This window comes from Pelobates fuscus, chromosome 4 (genome assembly GCF_036172605.1).
Source record: "Pelobates fuscus isolate aPelFus1 chromosome 4, aPelFus1.pri, whole genome shotgun sequence".
Taxonomy (NCBI): Eukaryota; Metazoa; Chordata; class Amphibia; order Anura; family Pelobatidae; genus Pelobates; species Pelobates fuscus.
The window spans coordinates 68,910,541-68,932,552 of NC_086320.1; the positions used below are offsets into that span (position 1 = coordinate 68,910,541).

At 37.2% G+C, this 22,012-nt stretch overlaps 1 protein-coding gene across 3 annotated transcripts in view; it reads right to left on the reverse strand.

Annotated features, from left to right (window-relative positions):
• Positions 1 to 20,167, reverse strand: part of LOC134608462 (carbonic anhydrase 2-like) — a 30,610-nt gene extending 10,443 nt beyond the window's left edge. Inside the window, exons 1-3 of one of the 3 annotated variants that reach the window (XM_063451280.1) lie at positions 20,053 to 20,167; positions 17,795 to 17,986; positions 14,844 to 15,041 (exon numbers count right to left, since the gene is read on the reverse strand). In XM_063451280.1, the coding sequence (XP_063307350.1) occupies positions 14,844 to 15,041; positions 17,795 to 17,828 (232 nt within the window). In that variant the 5' untranslated portion in view covers positions 17,829 to 17,986; positions 20,053 to 20,167. Of the gene's footprint in view, positions 1 to 14,843; positions 15,042 to 17,794; positions 18,014 to 19,329; positions 19,423 to 20,052 lie in introns of those variants that run through there. The other 2 variants (XM_063451279.1, XM_063451281.1) reach the window with 2 other exon arrangements.
• Positions 20,168 to 22,012: the final 1,845 nt, after the last annotated feature.

Consider the following 22,012-nt stretch of genomic DNA (forward strand, 5'->3'; position numbering starts at 1 on the left):
TTAGGGAAATGTTTTTCTCAGGGACAAATTTGCGCCCTTGGTGCAGTATTTTGGCATAAATATGTCAGCACTGACTGATACATTTAGGGTGTCCAAACAGACAATTGCGTTATGCCACAGTCAAGTTGAATTAATCCATTACATAGGATGTTTTAAAATATGAAAGAGTTACTCCCAGTACCATTACCACTTCAGTGATTTGAAGTGGTCGTGGCTGCCAGGAGTCTGTACGTGCAGCATTTTAATGAAACACTGGACATATATTGGGGCATGCAGCATCATTGGGACATCATAAGCCAGTGCGGGGCAAGAGTTACTAGTGGCTAAAGTTAATTCTATGCATATTGGACGTCTGACACAGCATGCTGGAGATAGGCATCCAATGACGGCATGGAGTCGTAGGGAATGACATCATTGAAGGACCATGCTGCAGGGAGATCTTGGCCTTTGCACTGGAACCAATGTCATTTTTAGCTTTATTTTATTTTTAAATGTATTTTGACGTACGTATCAGAACAGCAATGTTTACTCCAAAGGAATACAGTTTTTTGGTTAGAGTAAACCATTACATATTACAAATGACAAATTGTGCTAAAAATGTAATCTTATAATTTATAAAAAATAAAAAATAAAAGTTTTTTTTTCCTTTTTACTTTGCTGGAATCTACCAGACTAGCTTGGTAGATTCCACATTCGGTAAGCGATATACAAAGTGCCAAAAAAGTAATCATGTGACATCAGTAGGAGGGTGATCCATCAATATGTGATAAAAGTCAAACGTATCATTTGGGAGACTACATTAATTTCTCTCTTGAGATATATATATATTTACTGTGTTGCTCTGTTCATAAATGACCTTATAGCATATTAAGTAAATAGTTTCAATGTGATATATTCAGAATAAATGGAAAATTCATCTTTCAATAAAAATAGAGAGTTCTGTGTATTAAAAATCGCTTTAAAAGCTATAAAGTCATATATAAATTTTCATTAACACTAGAGATGCGTCTATTTTTTAAAACATAACAGAAAAAGCAGTTTTGAAGAACATCGTGTTTATTCCAAGCATTCTTAACCATTTCAGTGCTAGAGTTATCATGTTTCACCAACGCATTTCATACATTCATCCCCCACTGCAGAACAAGCAGCCACAAATCTTTCTTTCATTGAAGTGCTCCATAATACAAGTTAGCAATTCAGTCTCACATTGGTAGTTAAGATGACATTTTATTATATTAAATGTATCCATTTGGTGTTTATTGGTCCTTTACCATGACATCAAAAAGAGGTACATATGATACTTTCTATTCCCACACAGTGAGTTTGTTTGGCAAAGATATGTCTAGATCCTGGATGGTAGCGGATTCTAGTGCAATTAATTAATATAAAGTGCTGCGGTATTTGTCCTATATATTTATATTACTTGCAAGTTATGTCTTGAACATAACATAAAATGGTGTTTTTAAATAGTACTATTTAGGATTTGAAATCACTATTTAGTTAATAAGCGAGTGCACTGGTTTGTGTATTTTGGTCCCAATAGCACCCTGTAATATGTGCAAGTTTAGGTGAGTGCCGCCCTCCTGACTTTGTTTAAACATATATATATATATATATATATATATATATATATATATATATATATATATATATATATATATATATATGTATATATATAACTTTCTATTTTGACATAGCTGATATTTTTTTCTTGTTGCAATTCCCAGCAAACACAAACCCCTTTACACAATAAATTCCTTCAAGGGTGAATAGAAAACTAAAACAGCTCACAGCCGGTAGCGACAGGAAAAGATAATTTTTCATTGTCTTATCTACTATTGTGACTTGCAAGTAGAGGAAAGTTGCTCATTCTTACGATAACATTTCAATGTGTGTAGTGGCCAATAGCCCTCTTTGCTTTTGAAAAAAAAGTTTAGCAAGAAGCAACCCATCTCTCTCATTCCTTGGCAAAAGGCTTGGTTATAACAATTTTGGCAAAGTCCTAAGGCAAAATATGTTGAGAATGGTTATCTAAATGCACTCATCACAGTGTTGTGTAATGAACGGCCAGAGAGAAGCCATACCAGTTTGGAAGCAGCTCATATTGTGGAGGGATGAAGCCTTTGAAATGTGAACCTAATGATGGCACATTTATATTCACATGTGTGATAAGACCCACTCTGTTTATGCTGTTATATAGTCTTTGTGAATTAACATGTCCTTTACTTCACTATAAGTGAATATGTTTCATTTTGAACTGGCAGGTGTATACTGAGGTCAATTTAGTTTTTTATCATACCGTATAACAGCACATGCATAAGTTAAAAAGAGGCCAACTGGTAATTGTGCCCTTTTTGTATGAGCTGTGCTATTTAGTTTTACTTTTTCTTACTCTTTTGCGGAATGTGCATCTTAAAAGTCACCGCAATTTAATTGGCATATTTTGCAAATAAGTTATGTTTGAAAATGTGAATTGCTCAGAGACAGCCACACAAAACTCACAAAAGTACTTCTGTGTCCAAAGAAATCTTGTCTAGCTCAGTCTTAGGATAAATGCGATGGTTATCTGCCAGTGCCCCCCATTTCTTCATGGAAACTTTGACTCTTCTTACAGGCATAGAGCATTGCGAGGATACCTAGATAGATGTTCTTCTTTGTATATGCTGTCTTAATAGTTCATGCTATTGCCTCTACACTCTATAATTTCTCCCATAGTTCCATAATGCAACTGTGTCATTATTAATGTGACCAAGCAACTTTTCTGTTAGACAAGCATTTCTTTCTTTCAAATTTTATTATAGCTACAATTAATATTAATGATATAGTTTATGAATATGCTTTGATCCAACATGGAATGTCACGAACGAGGACTCATGGTCATGATTTTAAGTGGTAAGCCAACCTCTATATTGTTTATTTTCATACGGATTGTAATTTCACTGCTTTGTAATACTTTGCATTTATATTTTGTTTAGTAATGGCTCTTAATATCTACTTTACAGCAAGCCACCGTCAAGAGACCAGAAAAACATCCAGGGGCTCGAAGATCGGATGTTGATATCCTCGTTCTCCTGGTAATCAACACTTCTGTTTTATATTTTGCAAGGGAAACTAAATCAGCCTATCTGTATGATAGGTTTCATGTCAACAAGAGGATAACTGGATTTTAGGTAACAAGTTTAATGTCCGCAGTGAACTATTAATAATTAAGTAATTATTCAAACGGTGAGGATATGGTTTTATTCATCTGATTTTATTATACAATATTTATATATTCAATGTAAACCAGAGAATTTGCTTTGTTTTGTATTAGAAATATTGTCAGTGCTGTCGGTTCCTTTAAATTGTAATTTAGAATGTATACATACACACACACACACCAATATTTGTTTTTGACAAAACACTTCCTGTAAAGCAACATATGCACTTTTACTTGAATTTGTATTGGTAACGGTATTGTACCAATAGGTGCAGTGACAAACCATTGACCATCTGACTTTTATGTCACATCAATATGCTGGCTGTGATACCAAATAACACCTTATTGTTTGATTAAGCTGTTTGGGTATCTGCCATCACGCACAAGCTTGCACCAATTGTTCTTCTTAGGCAAAAAAAAAAAAAAGAAAACAGATAAACGCTCACTCACAATGAACAAAACAAAACACTTCTTCATTGTGGCAAGGATTGCCATTTTTTTTATCTTCAAAGTATTGTAATTATTATATTGTATCATTAAAGGTTTTCCCATACTTTGTAAGGAAATTATACAGGAAAACAAAAAAATATCCCTGCATACAAAACAGTTAGTATATACACCGTAGTTATAGGAGACCTACAAACTGTACTGCTTTACAATAGATATAGATTGCCTTAGACGATCTAACACTGATATGCATATAGAACAATACACTTCCCTATAATTACTTGGCAGCTCCATTTCTTTTATGTACGTGAACATTTGAGTGTCATATGGTGTTATTAAGAATGCTGGTCAGTAGGGAAGGTGTTTTTGTTGCAATAAATAAAAATCTATTGGCATGTTAAAGTATGATAATAAAAAAATATATTGGCATGTTAAAGTATGATGATAAAAAAAATGTATTTTGGCATGTTAAAGTATGATGATAAGCTGAGACTGAGCATTCGGTGTCATCAATGACTTGCGTCGCGTCACTGGTAATGCCTCAAGGCCTGCCCCTATTTCCCAATCTCAAACATCCCAATGTCAATAGCTATGCTGATAAAAAACGGATTGTGACATACTCAGCTAGCTCCACCTATGCACAGTCTAATTTGGATATATATTAAATCACATGCTATTATTATATAACAATAGCAATATAATAATAGCACTATTTTCCACTCTCACACAAGCGCAAATGTTTTATTTTATAACAATTTAGCAGATACACAGATGGTATTTATATATAAACTCTTATAATATAACTATTGTAAACTCTTCTAGCAACCTACTCTTCCCATACAATAATATATCCTACCCATACCTCTTGTGCCACTTTATTCCATTCCATTCCCCCTAATGTAAGCTCGTTTGAGCAAGACCCTCAGCACCCTCTCTTCCTGTACTTCCAACTTGTCATTGCTGCACATACCTGTCTGTTAGACCGCCTATTGTACAGTGCTGTGCTTTATAAATAATAATAATATCAATTTATTTTAAACCTGGCCATGTGTATGGAGTGAAAATAACCAGAAGGGGTTCCCAGGAGCAATTCAGATGTTCTACTACTATGCCAATGGTGAAGACTAATATGGTTAGGACAGTTTGTAAAGCAATGCTTCACCTATACGTATGCTATAAATCGGCTTTCACAATGTATAACATAGGGGAAATGTATTCTCTATAAAGTGACACCATCATCATGTCTGGTTGCTAGTGACTGACCAGTATAATACTGTACATATTCAAATACATTTAAATGTCCATTAATCTGTTTCCTTCTTAGTGCAATTATATATTAACTGGAGAAATTTAAATTATCACTAATAATAATAACAGACAAGCAAAAGGCTTTGAAGTTATTATTTCCTAAGGAACACTCAGCTAAGCATGAATAAATAAACACTTTTTAAATCTGCGGCATCAGAAAATGTATCACTTTTTGTGCTGAATATTTCTTAATCCATTTGCAGGGCAAACGATAGCTTTGCATAGAAAAATTAAACTACTTGCTTTACAGATTTGCTAATTAGTGGAATAGCTCTTCATGATAATTCTATTCCTTTTTAACTGGCAGGAAATGTTACTTGTTACTTTGAAGACAGCATTATGCAGATGCTATTATCTCATTCAATAGAAGAACTAAGTGGGGAAATAATGTTATTGCATAGATGATACAGGATTACTTTGAAATAAAAAGTTGTTGCCACACGCGCGTTAGACCTCCCCGTAGGAAAGCACTTAATCAATGCATTCCTATGGGGAAAAATCTGACGCTGGATGTCCTCATGCAGAGCGTGAGGACGTCCAGCGTCATATACCGGACCAAAGGTCTGTTTTGATCCAGGAAGCCTTCTAGTGGCTGTCTGGTAGACCGCCACTGGAGGCAGACTTAGAGGTGCAATGTAAACATGGCAGTTTCTCTGGAACTGCAATGTTTAACATTGCAGCACTAAGTGCAAAAGGGACACTGCACCCAGACCACTTCAATTAGCTGAAGTGGTCTGGGTGTCTATATGTCCCTTTAAGAGTGGCACTAGTTCATGATAGTTATAGTTCTAAAACAGTGGGAATCTTCCATTTGGCTGCCACAGAGTGAAACCTTTTCCCAGAACATTGGAATTGTTGTTCTGGATTTGGAAGCCTTTTGTAGAAACCTTTTACCTATTTGTAGAATTAAGATATCAATATTTGCTGTACACAAACAGTCTCCAAGTACAACAGAAGATAAAACACAAAAGAATATGTGAAAATGTGTAGCACGCAATGCCTCACACATTAAATGAGGGTGAGAGTCCAATTGCATGATTCTACAAGAGTGTTAAAAAGAATTAGTACAAGATTTTATGAAGAAAGGAAACAAGACACGCTCCTTGCATTGAACCACTGAATGTTCCTATTATAAAGAGTCAACTACATTACGCAGACTATAGGAGAATAAAAATCCTGCAGGGCCAGTGAGGAACATTAAAAAATGTGCAGTTTTTTTTTCCACGAGCAGAAGACAAAAAAGTAAAATATATTGTCTGACAAATCTGCTTTTATTGTTATTCACATCCAATTTGTATGGTCTTCCTCAGCCACAGGACAAATGGGATAGTTACCTCGTCATGGAATCAATGTCCCTTTTTCCATAAACTCACTGACACATGGAAAACAGAGTGTGTCAAAAACAAAGCTCTTTGGTTAAATGAGTACGCTAAGCATTACAACCCCGACAGTTCAATTTAGTGGTTATAGGGCAAAGACTTTTTGGGCCCCTAGGTATCATAGATATTTGACAAAAAAACAAGCGTCACCCAGTACATGCAGCCCCTCAGCAGGTACGCAGCGATACAGACATAAATGTTAAAGGAACACTATAGTCACCTAAATTATTTTAGCTAAATAAAGCAGTTTTAGTGTATAGATCATTCCCCTGCAATTTCACTGCTCAATTCACTGTCATTTAGGAGTTAAATCACTTTGTTTCTGTTTATGCAGCCCTAGCCACACCTCCCCTGGCTATGATTGACAGAGCCTGCATGAAAAAAAAACTGGTTTCACTTTCAAACAGATGTAATTTACCTTAAATAATTGTATCTCAATCTCTAAATTGAACTTTAATCACATACAGGAGGCTCTTGCAGGGTCTAGCAAACTATTAACATGGCAGGGAATAAGAAAATCTTAATTAAACAGAACTTGCAATAAAAGCCTAAATAGGGCTCTCTTTACAGGAAGTGTTTATGGAAGGCTGTGCAAGTCACATGCAGGGAGGTGTGACTAGGGTTCATAAACAAAGGGATTTAACTCCTAAATGGCAGAGGATTGAGCAGTGAGGCTGCAGGGGCATGTTCTATACACCAAAACTGTTTCATTAAGCTAAAGTTGTTCAGGTGACTATAGTGTCCCTTTAACGTCAGATCGGGGTTTGGGGGCCCTGAAACTGGTAGCATACCTAAAAGCCTTTGAAGTGTTATTTTGGCTCTGAATGCTTGAAGTTTAATGTAAAATAAAAAAGGTCTAAAATAACAGTCACATTCAGAGAGCAAATGTCTACTGTGACTCCTCTTAAAGAGCTGGTGAAAAATACTAATATTTATTAAAATCCACAGGAAAATGTATTCAAATGTGGAACATTTTTGCTGTGGGGGGGGGGGGGACGACAAAGTCATTATGCATAAAGGGACTGTCACTTTTAGGCACAATTTAACCATTATAAGGAAAGACAACATCTAAGGTGGGCCGTTTGCTCTCTCTTCCCCTATACTGAAATCACCCATGTAAATGAATCTCTGTCCATTGAACAGTATGTGACTATTTATTAAAGTGTCCACATCACCATTTTAACCATGGGGTTACAAACCTTCCTGGGATAAAATGGGAGATATTAATTTAATTTTTAGCAATCTCCTATCTGGACTGTTGTAACTGTGATAAAAAAAAACAAACCCTATATTTTCCAAGTTTTTCCAATGTATTGCCTTTTCATACATAAAAACAGTATGTATAGTTGAGCATGAAATATGCTCTTAGTAAATGTTCTGCACTGCCTGTGTTCTTAACCATCAGCACTTCATTCACTCATCCCTCTCCTACCATGCACTGCACCCCTGCTCTTTGTTTTCGCTGTCACAGTCTCCGTTTCAGGCATGACATTCCGGACAGTCATCACTCACCTTTGGTTAATGAATAAAAATAGACAACTACGTCTTGATTTAATGCTTCAAGTGTGCTCCTAAAAGATGCACTGGCATACACAGAATAAGCTATTTACAATACAAATGAACTGGAGCACTTCTGGAGAAACCGGTATTTCAGCACTCCTAAAGCTGAGAGATATTTTGCAAATATATTGATTTGTAAACCTGTTTGGTAAGCAGACGTACATCTCCACCAATCCATGTTTATCCATTTCTACATCAGTGAATGGTAATTACATTTAAAGGCAATCTACTCAACGGTAGATTGCCCACTGTGCAAATCACTGTAATGTCTCTACGTCTGAGGTCTACTGAACACATCATTCATTGATTTAGAATACAGATAATCCTCTGGTATGTTTTTAAATGATCATATTTGAACGGACCTGTTTTCAAAGGCAAGTGATGCCTGACCAAGTTTGATAGGAGTTAGGGGCCAACCAATCTTGAAAGCAGGTAGCACCGACCCTTACGTTTGTTTAACCAGCCACTCTAACCCAAACTCCCCACCCTGGAAAACCCTGTAACAAATATTTTCCCCTATGTACCCCTAATAACACTGTAATGACTTTGGAGATTTTTTCATAGGGTACACTGTGGTACCCCTCATTACTAAACAATCATTTACTGCAGTGTATCCCATGCTGTGGTGATGTTTGTCATTCCATACAGTACTAAAATAAAGAGGCATCCTAAAACACTTTGGGGCTCATGCACTAAACAGTGAATTGTAGCGAAATGAATAAACAAATTGCAAAATTCAGACTAAAATAGCAAATAGACTAAAAAAAAAATTGGGTGCTGGGTTTTTATTCAGCTATTTTAGCCTATATTCATTTTCAATTCACGCCAATTTTAGTAAATCATTTCACCTATCATCATTGACTTTATAAATGTAATTTCTAGTTTGAACAAAATGCTGTAAAAACGAAGGTAACTGAAGCAGCTCATATCGTCTCTGTGTAACTGCTCCATTATTAAAATGGTGAATTATGAATATTACAACATCTTTTTTCATAAAACACAAACCACTACTTTAAACACGCACACTAGAACTATTACTTGACAAGTTGTGTATTTGTGGGCATTTACTTACTGATTAATGGAAATGATGGAGGTTAAAAGCTGGATGTAATCAACATTACCTTGAGACCCAGGGAGCACCATGGTGTCAGGTAATTATCAAGTACACTTAACATAATACTCTGGAGTACATGAACTCCCTGCCACAGACAAAAGCCAATAAATAAGCTCCAGCATTTTAACAAGACACAATCCTGCTCCGACTCTCAACTCTGATATTTAAACAGCAGAGAAAGACTCCGTGGAACTTGTCTGACAGCTCAGACTGGAATCTGCTACACATCAATAAAACGTTTATTAAAAAACTGGATGTAGCTCCTGCAAACTCTTATATTCTTAAACCTGATCTTTTATATAATAATATAACATTGATATTGCATTCATTCCAGGAAATATATTTATAAAGCACAACATACCGTATATACTCGAGTATAAGCCGAGTTTTTCAGCACATTTTTTGTGCTGAAAAACCCCAACTCGACTTATACTCGAGTCAATTGTCTGTATTATGGCAATTTACATTGCCATAATACAGACTGGGGGCTGTGGGGGCTGCAGAGCGTTTACTTACCTCTCCTGCAGCTCCTATCAGCTCCCTCCTCCTCCGCGCCGGTCCGTTCAGCACCTCTGTCAGCTCCCAGTGTAAGTCTCGCGAGAGCCGCGGGGTCATAGTGCGGCTCTCGCGAGACTTACAGTGTAAGCTGACAGGGGAGCTGAACGGACCGGCGCGGAGGAGGAGTGAGCTGACAGGAGCTGCAGGAGAGGTAAGTGCTCTCTGCCAGCCCCCCTCCTACACAGTGCCCATCCACTGGACCACCAGGGAGTGAGAGCCCCCCTCCCTGCCATGTATCAAGCAGGGAGGGGGGACGAAAACATTTTAAATAATAATTAAATTAAAAAAATAATAATTAAAAATAATAATTAAATTAAATAAAAATAATAATAAAATAATTATTAAAATAATTAACAAATAATAATAATAAAATTGCCCACCCCCCACCAAGGCTCTGCAACACACGCACACACACTGCACTCATACACACACACACTGCACTCATACACACACACACTGCACTCATACACACACACTGCACTCACACACACACTGCATTCACACACACACACTGCATTCACACACACACACACACGCTGCACTCATACACACACGCTGCACTCATACACACACGCTGCACTCATACACACACGCTGCATTCATTATATACACACACTGTAAATAAATATTCAATTAATATAATTTTTTTAGGATCTAATTTTATTTAGAAATTTACCAGTAGCTGCTGCATTTCCCACCCTAGTCTTATACTCGAGTCAATAAGTTTTCCCAGTTTTTTGGGGTAAAATTTTCGGCTTATATTCGGGTCGGCTTATACTTGAGTATATACGGTATATATATATCTTTCTAGCATATTCATTTTCAACACAAAAAGACTCAGATTCTAAATATTTATTACAAATGTAGTTGCTGATAAACAGAACATTGCTGCTTCATGTGTGATGATTGTAATGACTTTAATAATTTTTTAGGAAAATAAACCCTAAAAGTCATAGCTGTATTTGGGGGTTTTGTTTTGGATTTGTAGGTTTTTTTTGTGTTTGTTTTTGCAATTTCCAACATGAAAAATTCACAAACAAGTAAAAAAATAATTCTTTAAATTGACATTATAGTCACCAGAAAACTACAGCCTAATGTAGTTGTTCTGTTGTGTATAATCAGTCCCTGCAGACTTTTGTAAATACTGGGAGTATGTAAATACTGCCTTTTCATAGAGCCTAGAAACACCTCTAGTGGCCACTCCTCAGACAGCCACTAGACATTCTTTATGGGTCAGTGCTGCACAATGTGTATGGAGATGCTGAACTTTCTCCCATAGAGGTGCTTATGAGGCAATGTTTATTTGCCAGGGAGGTGTTTGACTCCGCCCCTGCCCCTCCTACATGGTTGAGATAATCAGAATTGATGATCTCAGCCAATGCAATGCTTTCCTATGAAAATGCATTGTGATTGGCTGAGATCATCAATTCTGAAAATAAGATGAGTCTTCTAGTTATTTAAGGGGGTCATCATGTTTTTTTTTTTAACACTATGGTATAGTGGTTGTTCCAAAATCCCTTAAAGCTATACACAGAGTAAGGGACTATTAAATAAGGCATGAAATGGGCCCCCAAATACCTCACTAAAATAGAGAGGGGAAAATAATTCTAAAACACTCTATGTGCAGGGGTATGTGGACTCATATCTGCCCTTCAACTGATTTTAATATCTTGAGGCCTGTAGGATGGGGTGTTAATATATCATGTTGAGGTGTCCTATTGTTTTCAAATTATTTTTAATTGATATATTTTTTTTTTTTTTTAAATAAACTCACCTAGCCAGTAGGCAGGGCTACGTTGAATGGGGCCTTTCCCGTAAATAAACTGATCCTAACAGAGTAACTCTTCCCTTAGATAAGCCCTCTATGACATCCACACCTGCCCTTCAGTTTCGTTACAACCCAACTGACTTTACTAAATGTTAAAAAACATTTTATAATGCACTGATTCATCAATACCACCTATGTTGTGCAACTGTTCAGTCATTAGATATTAAAATATACATTTCTCACTTGTAAGATATCAGTCAATGATAGATTTCGTATTCAATTGAATAGTCATTTTTATACTGACCACTCATTGCTAGGGAGGAGCTGTTTGCTCAGATTCTATACAATAGCTAGCTGATAAAACGTAAACAAATTTTTACAGGTTCTCTCACGTTGTTTGGTTCTCATGGCTACAGAACACTTAAATAGAGAAATATAGAGTCTGACAGCTTATTTATCAGAACTCGCCCATCTAGTCTGCTCTAAGCTTACCGGTATGTAAAAAAAACTACCACCCATATACTCGAGTATATTTCCTTCTTCATCAACAACCTATGCAGTGCAATCATTTGGGAAGGTTTTTCCAAACATCAAAATGCTTTCAGGAAACATATTTTTAGAGCTACTTCCAATTCTGACAACTCTATAACTTTAGCACATAGTGTAGCTAATTCCATTGTGAAAGGTATCCTCTCGAATTATGTTACATATTACATATACTATCATGTTCTTCCTCTAGATTGTAAATTCACAAGCCTTCTTGCACATTAACTTGTCGGAGATTAAAGCCTACAGACAAAGTTCTCTTCTCCTTGTGTATCAGTGTGTCCAATTACACACCATCAACCTGTTTGTATAATGACCAACGCGCTTTTTGTTTAAATTGTAAAGCACTCTGGATAAAAGCTTTATATAAGAACTATTACATAAAATAAATGGTTTAATGCTGTATATGATATGTTTTTTTTATGTTTTTTACATTATTTTAGCAGCTATTCATTAGATTGTTTTATAGTTATTACTAGCATTCAGAATATCTTCAGAACTTGAATCATTTTTGAATGTACTTCATTCATCTGTTATATTTACACAAGTTAGGTCTGCATCTTTATGAAGGACAGCCGTACAAATTCCAAAAGATCACTAGAAGTGTTTGGACAAATAGGTAGGAGAATCCCAATTCAGTTTCTTTTCCCCCAGGTATTCGATACATGTACTTGAATAGAGAAGCAACCGGGTCCCGTGACATATGGTAGAGGAATTATATTTAGATATATACCAGTGAACATAAACCCTTAAACTGCCCAATATAATAATCATTACAATAAAATAAAAAAAATAATAAAAAATAAATAAACAAAATAGCTTTCAGAATATTACAGGAAAACAATGGTGTAAACAACAGCACATATCTGGTAGCTTGAAAAATAGAAAAACAAACTAATAATGTGCCTTGGGCATTTTGGTTTGTCTAATGAAGGGTAATGATGTCATTAACTGAATGCTAAAAGGCAATTTAACAGATTGCTTTTTTTATACATTAAAAAAATAAAAGAATGTTCCCGAGTAATATAGTGTGAATGATTTGTCAGATATGGCATCGCCTACAAACGATAAATGAGAATCTCTGCCATTCTTCGAAAGATGATCTATTTTGCCCCATATAATAATTTGAATGTCACAAAAGCGAGGCAAGTGAACAAGCCCTGTCAATACCTACTATAACAAATAAAAATAAGTATCTGTAGCTACCTCTGGGGACAATACAAAGCCACCTTGGTCTTTAATCGTACACTCTAGGCACTGTAACCACTTCATCTCATTCCACTGAAATGGTTATAGTGCCTGGAGTGCCCTGACTCTGTCCTTACATTTAATATTAAGCCATTAAAATGGTAATGGTAAGCAGCTAATAGGCAGCCTGTCCCATTTCAGTTGCTTGGGGGAATGAGAAAGTATTAGCCCAAGCAGCAATTATTATTCTTAATACTGGCGTTAATATAGCGCCAACTTATTCCGCAGCGATTTACAATGTTATGAGGGGGAAATGTAATAATAAATGAAGCAGTTACAAAATGTTACAGAAAAAATGGGTTGATGAGGACCCCGCTGAAACGAGCTTACAATAAAGAGGAGGTGGGACGGCTCTGATGGGCTGAAAGTGTCAGTTAACGACTATAGCCTATAACATCTGCCAATTGCTGGTATACATTGGTATGGCTACTGAACAGTGTAATCTCTTGACACATAAAAAATGGCAATGTCTTGATCAGATAATATGAGTTATTTTTCCCCTCTGACAGTATCCTAATAATCATAAAGTGTTACCAATAAATGCATCTGATGTGCATTTGTTTCTACCATTAAAGCAGAAATTTATTTTGAGACCAAATTCAATGCAAGCGTTCTATTTGCACAAAATTGTTGAGCTCTTTTGTAAAGACATTGTAATGAAAAAAAGTTGTGCTCAAAGACACATTTTCAGTTTTTGCAGCAAATTTTATTTTCAGTGTTTGTGTTCATTCTTATAGAAAAGCTAATCATTTATTTATCCTTAAACTGAAATGTATCTATACAATATTACCAGAACATTAAAGATTGCCAGGGCTAATCGAAGATCTACTTCCAATTTCCACCACTTTATCTTCTTTGGGGTGTCCTACATTAAACAGACACTGATCTTGCAGATACAAATTGATGGAAATTATGCCTTTGGGACAGGGCATTTTTCAATCTCAATTGTTACAATCACATCCCAAAAGACCAACTGGGTTAAAAGCTTGTAATGTACAAGAATCCTATGATTTCACAGCTACTTTCCTACCGCCGGTGTATAATTAAGTGGGCAGGAGTAGAGTAACTGGCAGGAGTACAGTATCACCTCCTATGCACTTGTCTTTCATTCCAAATATCAAATATAATTAAACTGTGATCAATTCTCTCTCTTCACCCTGAGGACATTTTAGATGTTGTGTGATCTTACAAGCAACTGCTAAATGTAGCGGAAATAGTTTTATCAGTTTATTTTGGAGCAATCATTGATGACGAAAATGACTAATGAAGACTACAACTTCCACGTGCTATAGATTTATTTTTGTCCTAGCATTTAACTCTATGTTTTTGCCTATATTTTGCTAGTCACTTGTCAAATCATCCCAGCTTTGCCCCACTGTAGTAACTGCTCGTTTACAGTGAAAGTTAGATTTTTTCCAATCTGTATCTCTTTTTTTCTAAAGTTTGTGTTATTAAGAGCATTTGAAAAGAAGTTGAAGGGTTAACAATCTCCATGCTGCATTAAGATATCAGTGATGTGAGCTGGGTATGCAATTACAGTAGCAGTCTGCACATTTGTATTCGCTGTGTTTACACAGCATATTTTCTGTAGATAAGACAGGGGCAACCTTGAAATGTGCCTGCTAACGAATTTATGTTCCTGCAGTCACCTTTGACTATGAATGACTTCTGTTTAACCAGCAAGCACAATGCCTCAGTGTTCTACTGGAAACTCACCTGATTTGTCTTCAGAATCTTCAAATTCCACATTGAAAGCATGGCCATTATTCAGAATGACTTTTGCTGTTGAGGGGTCATAATGGATGCTGACTGGTTTAAGAGACGCGTCATACTTGGCTTGACTTGTATTGATATCAATAGGGGACTGATGATCTCCTTGGGCAATTGGGAAAGAGTGGTGCCAAGTATCTGGTCCTAATAAGAGACAAATAAAAAAAAAGTTTGATTTCTCTGAAACATCTATTTTAACATCTATTATAAACATGAACAATTAGATCTATTCATAAACTGTAGCTTGAAGCTATTCTCAGTACCAGTAGTGGAGTGCAAGCAGTTTAACCCCTTAAGGACCAAACTTCTGGAATAAAAGGGAATCCTGACAAGGAGTTAAACATGCTTTAAAAGAGGAGGTCTTTCTGTGTAAAGTGGTTCATTTCAAATCTGAAAATATTTATTTATAAAATATTTTACCAGGAAAGATACATTGAGATTTCTCTCGTTTTCAAGTATGTCCTGGGTCCACAAATCATTGCATTGTTACAATTAGGGTACAATAAAATACAAAAACAATATTAATACACAATAAATACAAAATTTAACATAGAACAGGTAGGAAATATATAATCAACCATGACATATGCGTTCTGTTTTGAGGTATGTAGAGAGGGATCTCTTAAAGGACTTTAGGCTTAGGGGAGATTTTAAATTGTGCGGGAGGTCGTTCCACAATTGCGGCACTCTGTAGGAGAAGGAGGATCGGGATGCTTTCTTTTTGTATTGAGGTAGACTAAGTAAAGTGTTGGTACTGGATCGGAGGTTATAGGAAGTGGGAACAGCCGGGGAAAGCATTGTGTTCAGGTAGGGTGGGAGTTTCCCAGAAAAGCTCTTAAACACAAGGCTGGAAAGATGAAGGGTCTGGATTCCAGCGACAGACAGTTTAGTTATTTTAGCATGTCACAATCGTGGGTCCTGTAATTACATTGTAGCACAAATCGTGTTATACAATGTGTTGAGTTTATTAATGTGGGATTGCGATGCAGATGCATATACTACATCCCCATAATCAATGATTGGCATCAGCATTTGCTGTACATTCTTTTCCTTTACTGTAGGGCTTAGGCAGGATTTGTTTCTGTACAGGGCACCTAGTTTTGGATAAAGTTTAGATGCAAGCTTTTCTATGTGCAGGCCAAAATATAGATTGGGGTCTAACATCATACCCATATAGAACTTACTAAACTGAAGTGAAAACAGTGAGCTCTACCAAGTTATGGTAGTAACATAAACCATTCAACATTCATTCAACATTTTGGGTGCCTTAAAAATGGTTTGCAGCAATTCATTACCAACTTAACTTGCGAATTTTGCGCCAATTACACAAGTTTTGAAATTTTCCAGTTCACCTAAGGCGGAAAATGTTTAGTTTTTAAGCTAACTTTTGTATTTATTGTCTACATTTTGGAAGTTACTTACATCTCGCCACAATTCATTCTATTGAATGTCGCACTTACTCACCATCAACATGCACTGTGAGATTTTTGTTGGCATCATACAAACTTGAATCCCCCCATACTGAGCGTCAATGTTGCTGTTCTTCTTACGGGAAACACCTGCTTCAGTGTAATTTAAACAATCCTGCTCTATCTCTAAGGCCAGGTCAATTTAAAAATGGAGGCAAAATTTCAAACACATCAGTCCATCATGCAAAACGTATGTTAACGATTATCAATGGGTTAATATTTTCAAGAGTTTAAAAGTCAGTTAGCTTTTAAAGTTCTCACGTAGCTTTACAAGTATGTCTAATACCAAGACAAGGTATGTTAGAACATTGGCACAGTCAACAAAAGCAATGTCTATTTTATAAGCAGTCGTCGTTTTTATATTCAACAAATTTTGTTCTTTTCCAGTGTAGTGACATTGCAAAGAAACCTGTCATATCTGTGAAGGTTCCACAAGGTCAAATCCAACAGAATATGCTAACATGTCATGAAATGTTTTTTTAATGTTTAATCAGTACCTATTTCAAAGTTAATACTGGATTAGCCGGAACAATGTGCAATGCAAACTCTCTAATAATATTAACTGATTCAGGATACATTCTTGCTTTGCCTCTATATGTTGGGATGTCATGTACCTAGAATGATATCTAATGACACTGTTTTATTGGATATGAATAATTTAAGATCGAATAGAAAATAGGAAGTTTGAAGAACTACTACGGATAAAATAAACAGATTGCATTGCTGTCACTTTTTACATTTCAAGGTCAAACATGAAAAAATAAGGAACGAGAGATCATCATTCACGCAACAAACCTTTTTCCTATAGTGAATCATGCATTAGACAATAAATTTGGAAAAAGAATTAGGAAAAAATTGATCTTACACTTTTAGGAACTGCATGGAGGGAGGCTGTTGCATGGACAATATGCACACTCTTATGTGTACGTGTGTATGTATGTGTATAAATATATATCTGTATCTGGCAAAGGTATCACTTTTCAAAGCAGCTTTTCAACTACAAGTAGAGGAGCCTGACATATGCATTACTGTAGCCTGTACATTAACATGGTCAGTTACTTTTGCAGATTGCAGTGTTGGGAATTGCAATTAAAATAATGGCATCTGGAATTTTTTCCATTTTTTTTTGAGACGCACATTTGTCAGCGTGGTTATTGCTGCTATACAGTAACTATATTAACTGTATCAATGCTTCGATGTGTTATAAATGAAACAGATATTGCCCGAGGTATGCATCAATGAATTCAATTACTCTTAAAATTCCCTCAGTTTGCCCAAGCTCTTCAGGCACCGTTAGCTGCAAGTTTGTTTTAACATTCTACAGAAAGAACAGTAACATGCCATAGGTTGTCACAATTAAGCACATTCTGACAGCAGGGACCATCTGTATAGAAGCACACTGACATGACATTTGCACCCATCACTCACCATTGTCAGGACCATATCCCCATACATGTGCCATTCCCTTTTGCTGTTAGTTCTTCCTGCAGGACAATTGCCCTCTTTAAGTGCCAGTGTTTGAGTGTCAGCCAAAAGGCTTTTTTTTGAGGGGTTTTATAGGCTCCCACAGATCCATCTCCCTTATACCATAGCATGTGGGTTTGGCTCCCAGAGATCAGCCTGTTCAGGGGCGGAGAGAAGAATTAACCCCTTCCTGATCAAATGAAGGGCATTTTTATTACTTCTGTAGAAGTCACTTCACTATTACTCCCCCTATCCCAGTTGTCTTACCAACTCTGTGTGTAACATATACACACTCACTCAGAACACAAACACAGAGCAATGACTTCTTCCCTGCAATGCAAGTTATCTCAAGCAGAAACTGGTGCACTTCTTGTTGATCCTGGGACAGGTCATCCCAAAGCTACCTTTAACTCTACACAAACACCATTTTCCCCTGTCAGTAAGTCTGACAGAGCACACAGATCATTTAGCACAATACAGAATTTCAAGAAATCTTTCACTGCAGCTGCTATCCACCATAACTCCTTACACAGTGAGACATTCTATAGCTTACTGAGCAGGATAGGATATGTGACCAACTTACAATAATGTAGAGAGAAATGTATGTTCCTGACAAAATCTGCTTTGCTGGTTACAGCAGGCACCATAACATGACACACATAATCGCTTAGCATAAAATGGTGCATATAAAAATCTTTATGAAAATCACATTGCACATTATACAGTAACATGACATGATACTTAGCACTGGCATAACACAGCATGCCTACCACACAGTACATCTACCACACAGCACACATGTATCATACATCAAAAATACTACACAGCACACCTACCACACAGCACACATATATCATACATCAAAAATACTACACAGTACACCTACAACACAGCACACCTACCACACAACACACATACCACACAGCACACATATCACACAGCACACCTACCACACAGCACACTTACTACACTTCAAAAATACTACACAATCCACCTACCACACAGCACACATATATCATACATCAAAAATACACAGAACACCTACCACACAGCACTCATACCACACATCGAAAATATGACACAGCACACCTACCACACAGCACACACCTGCCACACATCCAAAATACATAGTACACCTACCACACAGCACACTTACCACACAATACAGATACCACACAGCACACCTACCACACAGCAAACATAAAACATACTACACAGTACACCTACCACACAGTACACCTACCATGAATAATATGTCATACATACCACACAGTACACATACTACACAGCAAACCTATATCACAGCACATCTACCACACATCACAAATCACAATCTAGCACACATTCACAATTCTCAGCACACATACATCTCAGAACATATATCATAAAACACATCTACCACATAGAAAAGTTACCATACCACCTACCTACCACACAGCACACATATTACACAACACTCACACAGCACAGACACCGCACATACCAGATAGACTACCTACCACACCGCTCAAGACCTCATGCAGCTAACTGTAGCAGGTAAACAGTGCAGGTGGGCTGGAAGAATTTATAAAGGTACCAGAGTGAATCATGACTTCAGGAGACGATTCCAACCCCCCCAGCCCTTGCTCGTCGTCCAAAAGTCACCTAAGGACACTGCCACCTGAGAGACCCTTTAGGATAGCAGCCGAGGGCCATCCAGCGAAAGTGACCTATTTCAATAGTATTCCCCTCTCTCTCTCTGGATTCCTTATTCCTGACACACCAGTCATGGAGGACATCCACCTCTACAATCTCCACACATTAAAGAGCTTGTCCCAAGGTCACGGCATGAATATCCTTCAAGCTGTAGATTAACCTTATCAGAATTGTTTTTCTTTTCGGAAAGCCTGCCCTTTACTTCTCATTCCTCATGGCCAGGTGGCTGGTCCAAGACCCTGACCAACTTTGTAGGGAAGAAGCTACATCCCTCAAGCAGACCCCTTGGATCCAAGAACTGATGTTCCACTGAATAGCTGTGACCAGATTTGTCTATTTCCAAAACTCCAATGTAAGAATGTATCATCCAAACACTGATACATCTAGGGATACACTAACAGCATGTGACAGATCATGTCTCATCCGTACTCCAAGCTTCCACCCTGCCCCCATCCAAGTACATATCACAGCAAGGCTAAAATACATCACATCACGTTAAGTCTTCCAAAAACCTCAAATCTACTCACTTGTTAACGTGCTGGAGATTTGGAAATACCTCTGCATCCAATCTTCCCAAGAAACGATCACCAGTTTCCCAGAAGATACCTACCTTTCTTCCCTCTGAGCCACATATTCCAAAAATAATACTTAATCTGATTCATAGCAATAAATCATACATTGACCTTGGAATTCTCTGACTGAGAAGCAGGGCTTTAGTATTTGTGATGCCTTTTTTTTTCTCTTCTACAACAAGGGCAGGATTATAGTGGAAATCTGGTTTTCTGGTGCCCTCTACTGGCTAAATATTTGTAACACAGAAATGACTAGAAATTAAGCAGTTGTTCTACCAAGATGTCTGTTTAACTCTGTAGCTAAATCTGACTAGAGTTGGCAAAGAATTAGGTATTAGAAATGCATTGTTCAGGGCCGTAAAATTAATTGAACAGCTTTATTCCGGCAACCAAGAAATCTGTATTTTTTCTTTTAAATCACCCATGATTAAAGCGCTACCAGGATCCGAGTATTGTGGGTGTCCAAGAAAGTAATATTTAACCCCTTAAGGACAGATGACGGATATATTCCGTCATGATTCCCTTTTATTCCAGAAGTTGTGTCATTAAGGGGTTAAAGGACCACTATAGGCACCCAGACCACTTCAGCTCAATGCCAGGTCCATCTAGTGTTAACCATGCAGCTGTAAACATAGCAGTTTCAGGGAAACTGCTATGTTTACAATAGGGTTAATCCAGCCTCTAATGGCTGTCTCACTGATGCTGACGTCCATAGGAAAGCATTGAGTAATGCTTTCCTATGGACTGTTTGAATGCGCGCACGGCTCTTGCCGCGCATGCACATTCGCCACTGACGTCGGAAGAGGGAGGAGAGTTCCCCAGCGCGGAGGGAGCCCGGCGCTGGAGAAAAGTAAGTGTTTAACCCCTTCAGCCCGGCGGGAGGGGGGCCATGAGGGTGGGGGGGACCTAAAGACCCTTTAGTGCCAGGAAAATGAGTTTGTTTTCCTGGCACTATAGTGGTCCTTTAAGTGTATATTTTTTTCAGTGTGATTTGATAGCACATTATGTCATGGAAATAAAAATTACAATTTTGGTTGGACAGAAAAACCTTTAAAAAAAAAAATCATGTAGCTAATAGTGAAGTTACTTATTTAAAAAAAAAGTACTTGTAAATAAATACAATATATAGGGTCGGTAGGGTGCTGTCTGTGTATGAGGGTGACTGTGGCAGTGGTACTTCAACCACCTGCCCTTTTAAATATAACAATCTCAGTGTAAAGCCACCATTTTTACAAGTACATTTTTCTTTTAATATCTTTATTTACTTGCAAGTCTGCCTTTACTAGCAGTTTTAAGTATTTCTATGGCCATGTAATCATGTCTGCATGGTGGTAGGTACACGTTAAAGTGAAACTTGGTTAAATGTCAATATTCATCTTCTTTAACCCCTTAAGGACCAAGCTTCTGGTATAAAAGGGAATCATGACATGTCACACATGTCATGTGTCCTTAAGGGGTTAAAAGTCCAGGTGAGGACATATTTATTAGTGGGCAAAATGGTTTGCTCCCCTACTTTTCATATCATACTAGCTATAATATGTGATGTGTAATATTTAAATTAGGGATAGTAGGTTGGTAGCTTCCATGATGCTTTTGGAACTATAGGCTAAACAGCCATTGACTATCTTTGTCATAGTCTACAAAGCATGATGGGGATGTTTTTATTAAAGGGATATTATAGTCACCAGAACCACTACAGCTTAAAGGGACACTCCAGGCACCCAGACCAAGTCTGCCCATTGGAGTGGCCTGGGTGCCAACTCCCATCACCCTTAATCATGCAAGTGTAATTATTGCAGTTTTTATAAACTGCAATAATTACCTTGCAGGGTTAAGTCCTCCTCTAGGGGTTCTTAAAACACGAAAAGTGTTTTAAACAACACTGGATGTCCTCATGCTATGTGAGGACCTCCCG